This window comes from Serinus canaria, chromosome 2, assembly GCF_022539315.1.
Source record: "Serinus canaria isolate serCan28SL12 chromosome 2, serCan2020, whole genome shotgun sequence".
Taxonomy (NCBI): domain Eukaryota; kingdom Metazoa; phylum Chordata; class Aves; order Passeriformes; family Fringillidae; genus Serinus; species Serinus canaria.
In genome coordinates this window covers 19,518,988-19,528,996 of record NC_066315.1, presented here as the reverse complement: position 1 = coordinate 19,528,996, position 10,009 = coordinate 19,518,988, and the positions used below count along the sequence as shown (strand labels likewise).

The 10,009-nt window shown below is 45.7% G+C and overlaps 1 protein-coding gene across 1 annotated transcript in view; it reads left to right on the top strand.

Annotated features, from left to right (window-relative positions):
* Positions 1-1,734: 1,734 nt before the first annotated feature.
* The window catches only part of PLXDC2 (plexin domain containing 2), a 254,956-nt gene continuing 246,681 nt past the window's right edge, over positions 1,735-10,009 (top strand). The window contains 1 exon segment of the mRNA XM_009085899.4: positions 1,735-2,434. Within this exon segment, the coding sequence (XP_009084147.1) occupies positions 2,326-2,434 (109 nt within the window). The 5' untranslated portion in view covers positions 1,735-2,325.

Here is a 10,009-nt window from a genome sequence, read left to right as displayed (position 1 = left end):
TCTCAGCAACTTCAGCAATACTTTGGACAAACTGAGCAACCCGATCACTGTCAAGGAAAAATGTATTCCAATAGCATGAAGAAACTTCTATCTTACATTTTGTTTAAGAAGCAGCAATAGCTTTAATACTAACTTGTCTGAATCTGCACAAAAGTCTGTGGCATAATCCAGATCACCTGGTATACAAGGTAGTAACATTCCCTGAATCCCCACCGATTTCAGCAAGGCCAGGATTTCAGTCTTGATGTATAAGATCTCCAGTATTATTTTTCTCTTATACAGAGAATATAGAATATATTTTCTACAGTTATTTTTAGCAATACTTGGACAGCTTTTGTTTTGTTTAAGGGTATATCCAAGAAGCTTGAAACTAGAAAGGCCCATTATAAACTCAAATATAAACCTTATTGATAATACTCTCCAGTATCATATTTTAATATACATTGAAAACATTTAGAAAATTTCTGCTTATACTTCAAATATACTTCTTAAACCAACGGGTGTTATGCTTTGATTTACACATAAACACATCAATGTTTAAAGAGCAAGACACAATGGACCTGATGAATTCTTAATCTCAGGAGCAGCAGTAAATTAAAGAAAAACACAGTCTTGTTACTGGTTGCTCTTTTGTGATTAAGTATTAGTTATCTGCTATGTTTGACATTCCTTAGACCTATTTATTTGATTAATTTAATTGTCGCCCTAATTAATTTAATTACTTGGTAGCAAGTGCTGAGAGGCTGGTGCATTCATGGTTCTCTACATGTTGCTCAGCTGATTACCAGCTCCACAGTTTGCTGAACTGGTAAAAAGCCGCCGCCCGGTCCCCGGTGCCCCTTTCGCTTGTCTGGCTTTGATTGATGTGCCCTCTGCTCGCTTCTGTCTCCGTGCCGTCGTTCACAGATTAATGGAGGGGATGGGATTATTCACGGTGCGTTTAATCAAGCATGAAGATAATTTTTTTGGAAGGGGAAAACCCTCTCAGTCATTGCACTTTTGAAGTGATGAGTGTACATAAACAACTCTTTGGTTTGCGAAAAGAAATAGAAAATAAAAGGGAGGGGGTGGAGAGGTGGGGGGAGGGCGGAGTGGGGGGCGGTGTGAAGGGAGGCTGCATTACTCGAAAACACAGAGAAATTCTGGGGGAGAGGGGGATCTGGGAACGGGATTCAGGGGGTTTGGGTATTGTTGCAGTTGTCATCCGCGAAACTGACGCACTTTTACACAGCAACTTTTGAACAAGCGGGCGGCTTTGGGCCGGGCTCGCCCCGTCCCGCGGAACGGAGCGGCGGGGCTCCGGCCGGGCCCGGGGGTCTCGGCGCCGCCCGCCGTCCTCCCTCCGCCCTCGCCGTGCGGAGCCGGCTGCCGGCGCTCCGGGCAGCGATCCGCCCCGCTCGGGAGCCGTGCCGGGGCCAGGTGCCCGGCCTGGCAGCGCCTCCCGGGACCGCCGTGCGGAGCGCGGCCCCGCCGGCAGCGGCGGGAGAGACGGGGAAGCCCGGGCGCCTGCGCCCCACCGCGCTCTGCGGAGGGGGCGGGGGGCAGAGCGAGGTGGCGGCCGGGACCGGCCTCAGGCGAGCCCCCTGCCCGCACTTGCGCGGCGGGAACGGCGGCAGCGCGGGCGCGCTGCGGGCCGGGGAAGCGCCCGCCCCACGCCTCTGCCCTCGGCCCCGCACCAGCGCCGCCGGCCGCGGAAACCTCCCCGAAAGAGAGAGAGAGAACTTGTTCGTCCCCGTCCCCGCCTGCCTCCCCGCCGCCCGCGCATCCTCTCCCGCGGCGCATCCGCCCGCCCTCCGGGTCCAGCTCCCCCCGTACTCGGGGCCGGTCCGCTGGCTCCGGCTGGAACGTTTCCCCGCTGATTTCCCTCGGAGGGGTTTAGTCGGTAGCGGTACACCGAGGAGAGGCTTCGTCCCTCAGGCATCCTGTCTCACCCTGCGGGGGAAGGGAGCTGGGTGGGGGAAAGCCAGGAAGGGAGGATCTCAGTGGCTCTCCTAAAATCTATCAGCAGGCTGCGAGGAGGGAAGAGTTTGGCACTTCGCAGCGAGGCTGGGCTTGTTTTCCCTAGCGGTGATGCCTCTGGACTGAGAGCGGCGCGGCCGCGCGAGTTAGGGGGACGGAGCTCCTTCCAGCGCCCCCCAGACCCGGTGCAGCGCCTTCAGCCCCAGCGGCTCGTCCCTGCCGCCCCACTGTATGAGCGCTGCTGCGAGGACAGGGTGGCTCGGCGCCTGCTAGGGCTGCTCTCCGCCGCCCCCCGGACTTCCCCAGCACCGACGAGGAGCGGCGCGCACCCCGCACCCGGAGAGTTGTCTCGGCAGGCTCCGTGCTATGGCGAGGCTGCGGAGAAGCAAACTAGCCGCCGGATTTCTATTACTTTTCCAGTGCCTGAGCGAGCGCTGCCAGCTCGCCGGCGGGGAGACGCCGAGGCAGAGCCACGGTAAGCGAGGCCGGTACCTGCCGGGCGGGGCCGGCCCGGGTTCTCCGCGGAGCCCGGGGCGGGGTCGGGCCGGGGTCGGGGGCCGGGGGCCGGGCCGGCTCCGCAGACCCCGCGGTGTGGGCTCTGCCGGCCGCTCCACGGGCCGCGTACCCGGAGAGGGCAGACGCCGTTCGGGGCTGGCTCCCCCTCCTCCCGAGAGAGGCCCGGGGTCCCGGCTTCTCATCCTTCCCTACCCTGGCTTCTCCGGAAAGAGCTCTTTATGACTTCATTTCTTATTTTAACGAGAATTCGGGACTTTCCTCTTTTAATGAATCTGCCCCGCGATCACTGGAAGCCGGTGCTGTTCCCCTCCCCAGCCCCTCCGCGGGGTCCCCGGAGCCTCCTTCCCAGCCGAGTACGAGACGTGAGGGGCTCACCTCGAGAACCGGGAAGGGAGGGACGGAGCCCCCCGAGTCCCCGGGAGAGGCGCCCCGACAGCCTCCCCCGCCCGCCCTCCCGCGCCGGGGGCCCCCAGCTCTCCCGGCAGCGAGCCGTGGAGGGATGGCAAAGTTTCCCTGCAGATCCTGCCTGGGAGAGCTAGCGGGCACTCTCCTCCCCCGCGGAAGTCAGTAGCTTGCAGCCTTCCCTGGAAACTGGGCGTTGAGAGAAGGAGAAAGATAAAGGAAGAAGCCCCAGGCGCTGTGGGACCTGTTCGTTAGGAGCGAGAGGTTCTGTTGACTAACTTTGCTTGTGAAGTGTCAGGGACCTCCTGTCAGTCCTTCTCGGAGACACCTGTTAATGCGTGGCACACAGCACCTGTAGTGCTTTCTCTTGGGCCACTGTTTCCCGCAGCATGGGGTTCCCTTTGGATCACTAAAGCCTTCTGTTATCCTGCATTCCTGTGCTGTGGAGGGGAAAGCTGCTAAGGGATGTCTTGGCACGTTTGCGGATAGTGAGAAAGGTCGTGGGCTTTGTGTGTCAAGGGACCTTCCTGCAGCAGATTCTGGCTTACAGGTATTTTCAAAAGCTGTGCCTCTGTAGTCGAAATACCAGCCAGATTATTAATAGATGGGACACGCCTCCTGGCTTCCCTGGTGCAACGGAACTGCCCCTTCCTCCTTTCCTTAAACGTTTGATACAAGTGTGAAAAGTTTTGCGGTCACTGTGTAACTGATCCCAACAAGAGAGACTGGGTAGTTTTTTTTTAAAGTCCAGCGAGATTATGCGCTAGACAGAGCGGGAGTTTCCCGGGCAGGGGCCCACCACTGAGTTTTGGAATTGCTGAACGACGGGGTAGCACAGCAGGTTGCCGGGGCTCACATGTCACTTGGGGCCAAAGGGAAAAGCCGGGAGGAGAGTTTTCATGTACTGCTGCAAAGCCCATGTTGCTACACTCAGGGCTGTAGGCAGCAAATGTTGGTATTTGTTAATGTTGGTTATAAGGGGGGGGAGGGATGTGTAGTGGTGGTGTTAGAAAAAGAGAATTGCAATCTTGTGTGGTAGTGGACTGAACTCATGAAGTTATTATCTTTCACCCAATGTATCCAACCAATAAGATATTAGTGCTGACTAAATGAAGTATAATATATCAGTGGGCAAATAAACACTACACAACCCTGATTTAGGCTATTAAGTTGTAGTAGTCATCAATTTCTGTACCAGGAGGTGCTAAATAGAAGATTTACTGGTGGATTGCTAATTCATAAATCATTTAATAATATCTTGTGTCTTCCTGCATGTGTTATGGAGTAGGAAGGAGTTTATAATCAGGCAAATATTATTTTGATATTTAATACATTCTGAAGAAAGTGTAGCAAGTAGTTGTTTTCTTCAAGTAGCAAGATGGGCAATCTGAAGTCAGTTTTGACATCAAGATGTTTATAACTTTTGCATCTTTTCTATAGTTCTTGATTTAATAAAATCTATATCGCTACAGTGATAATGAAATGTTTTTTTCAAAATCTGAGTTTTATTTCCTTTTTTGTTTGTTTGTTTGTAATACTGTATCTATTTGGGAAAAAAAAAAAAAAGTAATGATAGACTATGTCCAATCAGTGAGAAGAGAAAAAAATATGTAAAGCCAGAAATTCAACCTCAGGTTTTGTGAGTCAAAATGAAAAAGTGATGTTTCAAGGTTTTACTTTATTTAACACCTACTGTAACCCTTTGGATCAGCTCAGATAAAACCTTTAAAGAATTAAAGAATAAGTATTTGAGGTAGCTGCAAATTCTTAAGGGGATGCTGTTTTTACCTTTTTGTCAAATATTCAGTAACAAACCCCCTTATTGAAAATTAGTGGAATAACAGTATCAAGAAATGGAAACATATAGTAAGCCCAGCCAGGGCTGGAGCCAGGGAGGATTTCTGAGGATGCTACCAAAGGGATACACTCGGATTTCAGCAGACGTGGGAAAAAAAATGCAAAGACGTTTTTTGCCAGATCATTAGAATTATCTTACAGCAGAAAATCAAGTCGGACCAATTCAAGTGAAATAATTTTCTAGGCGTGCCGGAGCTTACCTGGCTGCCCCCGGGGGTTTCTAAACCCGGACTTGGTGCCAGGCTGAAAGGCTGCGCTGGCTGGAGCGGGGCTGTCCCCGCCAGAGGGCGCAGCGCTCGGCCCGGCTCCCTTCCAGCATTGTCCGTCCGTCCGTCCGTCCGTCCGTCCATCCATCCATCCATCCATCCATCCCCCCACCCACCCACCCATCCACCCATCCACCCATCCACCCATCCCCACCCCTGGGCCCGTGCAGAACTTCCCTTTTGATGACAAAAATGCTAAAAAATCCGGGATGGAGGCTCTTAAACACGAGGTTTGTGTGTCTGTGTGTTTTCCAGTAGCCAAACCGAATATGACATTAATTAAGTGAAGTGAAACAGACAGTCTCTTGAAAACTCACAAAACAATGAAGGTGTCCAGTTGTGTGAGGGCTCACTGTTGAAGTGCTGTCACAAAGTCTTGAAAGTGTTACATTCTTTTGCAAATGTCATCAGTCAGAATTGGGAGGCTCTTATTGTCATTTTTATTACAATATGTCAAAGTATGTTCCAGAGTCCTGATATAATTTATATTCATTGGACTTCTGCTGTCTCTAGACATCAGCATTCAGAGGAGGGGTTAAATTATTTTTATAGGATAAATTGCTATTAAGGAGTGTTTATCTATCATTTATCTACTGCTGAAATAGTAACATTTTGATACTACCTGAATTTTACTGTTAAAAAAAAAAAATCTATAATTTAGACCAAACTTTCATCATTGTACTTTAGGACCTTTGGCTTTTATCTTAGAAGTAGCAAAAGAAATACAAGATTAAACAACATGTGTATCAGGTATATTTTCTCTGTTTGCATTTAAGTTTTTTTTTGGGTTTTTTTTTTTTTTTTGTAACTGATATGTAAACAAGGACTATTGGGTTAGAGAATCCTAGTGACATTTGAGAGCAAATCCTATTTGCACATCATATATATTTTACTAAGATTTCTCTCTAAAGTAGTCATCTCTTTTTTTCAACTTTCATACTGCTTCTTCCTCTTTTTTTTGTGCTATTTGTCTTTGTCATTTCCTCTGAAAAAGTGGTTTGAAATACTGCTTGTAAATACTGGATAAGTTAAGACTATAGTGAGGTTGACTTAGGTCTTAAATTCAGTTTTACAGAAACTCATTTCCACAGTAAGATCAATACTCATAGTTCATTGAAAGTTTAAAAATCCCTTGGGAAAAAGTGTTTTTGTTTGGCTCTGAATATTCCTGTTCAGAGTTTATATCCTCATACAGGCACCTAAACTCCAGCAAATACTGGACTCAGATGTTAGGTTCTGTCTGACATGTAACTTGGAGCTGATTATAAATAAGAGGGGAACTATCTCTCTACACTGTAAACAAATGTAGTCAAATGAAGAGAAGGTCTTTATTACTTGGAATAGTTTTTTGTCTGGTGAAAAATTTATTAGCAACACATACAGGCCATTTAGAGCAAAATCTGGTGACATTACTGCCTTACTGAATACCAGATTCCTCTAAAAAAATGCAGTTTAGGAGGGCTGTTTCCTTTCAAGGAAGAGACTCCTGAGACCATGGAGGAGGTAGATGAAGAAATGCATAATATCATGTGATGAGAGACTTCCTGAGGAGAATAGTCACAGACCTTAGTATTTTTCATTAAGGACTTTTTGGCAAATTTTGGTGGAGCAGTGCTGCAGGTCCGCACACCTGCACAGACCTCAGGAGATGGATCTTTGGACCTGAAACTTGTGTTTCCTGCAGGACTGCTATGCAATAGTGCGTGGAAGTTGTTTTGCTTTGAAGTATGCCAAATACAGCTTTCACATGCTCTGTTGAATCCTACTGGTTTTTCTCCCCAAAGGAGATAAAAATTTCATATTAAAATAAATAAAAATAAAAGTATCATTTGACCCTGCCTTTTAGAAAAGTCATTGTGATTTCATTGGACTGTGTGAATTACTGCGCATTTTTGCAGCCTGTAACTCTAAAAGCCCTGGAAAAAAGAAATCTCTGTAACATCCCCAGTTTCAAAACTTACTAAGGCTGTTAGTCTGAGAACACAGCTGGGGTCATTGGTAATTTGCATTCCCAGTGTGCTTCCTAAGAAAAATGAATACCAATGGAATTTAAGGTGGCCTTGGTGGAGGTAATCTCTCCTGAGGACTCTCTGCAGAGGGAACTAAGGTAATTTGATGGGAGCATTTTTGATCCAGTACAAGGAAATGCTGCTAGCTTGCCAGCAGTGGAATTATATCCAACTTTTAGGTTTGATGAGGGTTGAGCTGGGAGTGTTAATGCGGTGCAATTGGCAGATGCTGTATTTACTAAACTGGAGAATTGCATAATCACAGGGGGAACAAGAAGAACCTAAGAGTTTGCTTTCTATGGAGAAGTATGCAGAGAGGCCATGCTAAGTATGCCTGAGGATTGGTTTTGGTTGTGGCTTCTCACAAATGAGCGTAAAACATTGCCCTAAAGTAACATCTGTGAGTGCTGGGTGCTGTGTCTCATCATGGAACACTTCCTCTGCTTTCTCCTCTTGTCTTTTTTTTCATCCAACCAATAAACTTAACTTCAGTTAGCACTCCTTGCAGTCAGCATTGAGCAATCAGTTGGGCTAAGTGTTTGGGTTTGAAAGAGCTCGTGTAACCTGTTCATGTCCCTCACTCAAAGGGCAGTGTGTTAGAGTGTGTTTCTTGGCTGGATTTGACCCAACCTTCTGAAACAAGCAAATGGAGCAAGTTCTGAGGCCAGATCCAGGGTCAGGCATGGTGCTTGAGCTGAACACATGGTTTCAAAAGTAGCATCTTGATGGGATGATCCATCAAGAGAAATGTAAGGATTGATATGAAGGTAGGTACAGGACACCATAAGAATGACACCTGTGCTCTGCTCAACCATGGTAAGATCCCTAGAGTTATATTTTCTTCAGTTTAAAGCACTGCATTTTCAAAAATATATGGACTAATTGAGGACTGTCATGTGAAGAAAAAAGGAAAGAACACTGCTATAGAGAATAAAATTAAGAGATGACATGGTAACAATCTTAAGGTGTGTAAAAGGCTTCCACAGAGGAGGAACTTGTCTTCAGCAGCAACTAATGACTGAAATTGAAGTAAAGCAGATCCCCATATGATAAGGCTAGAGGAACAGATTTTCTATCAGTATTCTTCATCACTGAATCAGGTTAGATAAACATATGTCCAAAATGTCATTCCATCAAAAAAAGCAGTTGTTCCTGCCTGGGAGCAAATGGCTGGAGAATGTGACCTTTCTAGGTGTCACCCAGCTATCTGGAATCATTCTGTGTGGATAGCTTTAAGTATACAGGGCTCGCCTTGAACTCTGCAGCTAGATAAAATACAAGCATGAATTCCAGTGCTGGCTTAGCTTGAGGCCTCTGTCTCTCATTTCCAGTGGTATATGTGGCTTTAATGTGATTTTAACATACACTTTCTGTGGCTGTAGATGAGTTAAGGACATTTAAAATTCTGCTGTAGCTAGTGTTCTTATGTCATGAAATAAAGCTTTTAAAATCAGATTTTGTTCTCACTTGTGTAGAACTTTTACCTTGTAGTATGAACACTGTCTAGGTTCCATTATAAGCAGATAATTTTTTTTTTTTTTAAGATATTCTCATGGTGACTTTTTTGGTCTTTCGGCAGAATCACTTATCTCATGCCATTTTGTTTAGTGAACAGTCCTTGACATGAATAGGAAGAGTTCCACAAAGGGAATATATAAACCTTTCCATTTAACCTTTCTCTGGCAGTGTTTCAAATATATGCTGTCTCAGAGTTGATGCTAGGATCTCCATTCCTTTGCTTTACAGATGTAATTGAACTGTGTCAAAGGGCTGCTTATGTTTCAGGGATGCAGTGACATTTATAGTATTTACTGCAGCTTTCCTTAACTGCTGTCATAGGGCACATTCTCTTGGAAGTTTCAGCTGCATTTAGTAGCAGAATAGGATGCAGTGGTTACCCAGTAATAAGCACTTAAAGTTGTATTTCATTTTTTCATCTATTCATGCATTATCCTTTTTTTTCCCTTTTTAGTTGTAATTTGCAAACTGCATCTCTGCTGAATAATTGCATCTTTTCTTCTCACAGGAGTTGCTGCTAGGCTAGTTGTAAAAGGCGAGTATCAACCCTTGTAAATTCAGTGTTTTCTGAAGGGTTAAGGTTTGTTCATCACTATGCAGATTCTTCTTCTATGAGTCAGCAGCTGAACCAAAAATCCATTGGAAAACATAGTCTTGGCCTCCATAGTGAACTGGGAGCTGGCATGAGTCTTTCTTGTGGTAGTTGCTCCATGATATTCTCCAGCTGCGTGTTTCTGCTTTCCTGTGGGTGTTAAAAGGACTCTCTGTTTGAATTTGCAAAGCAGTGTGCATCTGCAATTCAACCTCAGCCCCTCAGGACAGAAACCCAAGGCCCTCTGTAAGGAAATTCTTTGTGGCAAAACAGGTTTCAGAGTTCCTGGGTCCATCCTGTTGTCCCATCCTGCAGCTCCTCCTTGCCCTTCCAGCTTGTTTCAGAGATTGCTTCCTCCTCACTTGCACTGTTTCAGCAGCTGATGTGGCCGTGCTCTAGGTCAGATGGATCAGATCTGCTCCTTTTATTCAAGAGGGATTTAAAAACGACAGAGTAACAGAAAAGACTTCATTTTAGAAGAGGTAGTGGAGGTGAAAATAAAATTATAAGGAGGATGAATGCAGTATTTTGAAACCTGTGAGCATCATAAATCCTCTTAAAATAATACAAAAACTCTGGAAAAGTAGAATAGCTGAATTCTGCTCAATACTACCGGGAGTTATGTAGGTTTAGTCAAAAAATGCTGAAAGAAAAAACTAGTTGAAATTGGAAAATCATGTCAAAGTTGACATGCTCTTGTCAAGTATTTAATGGCAAGTGACAAAACAAGTAGCTGTGAGATTGTTGTTTGATGATAAGAAAATATCTCATTTCAAATTTTGCATTTGGACCCTTAAACTTAGAATTTTTTCATTATATATAAACACAATTAAAAAGCACTTTGAATCAAAGTCTATGTGTTTGTGTATTAGTTTTTTTTAAAAATTATT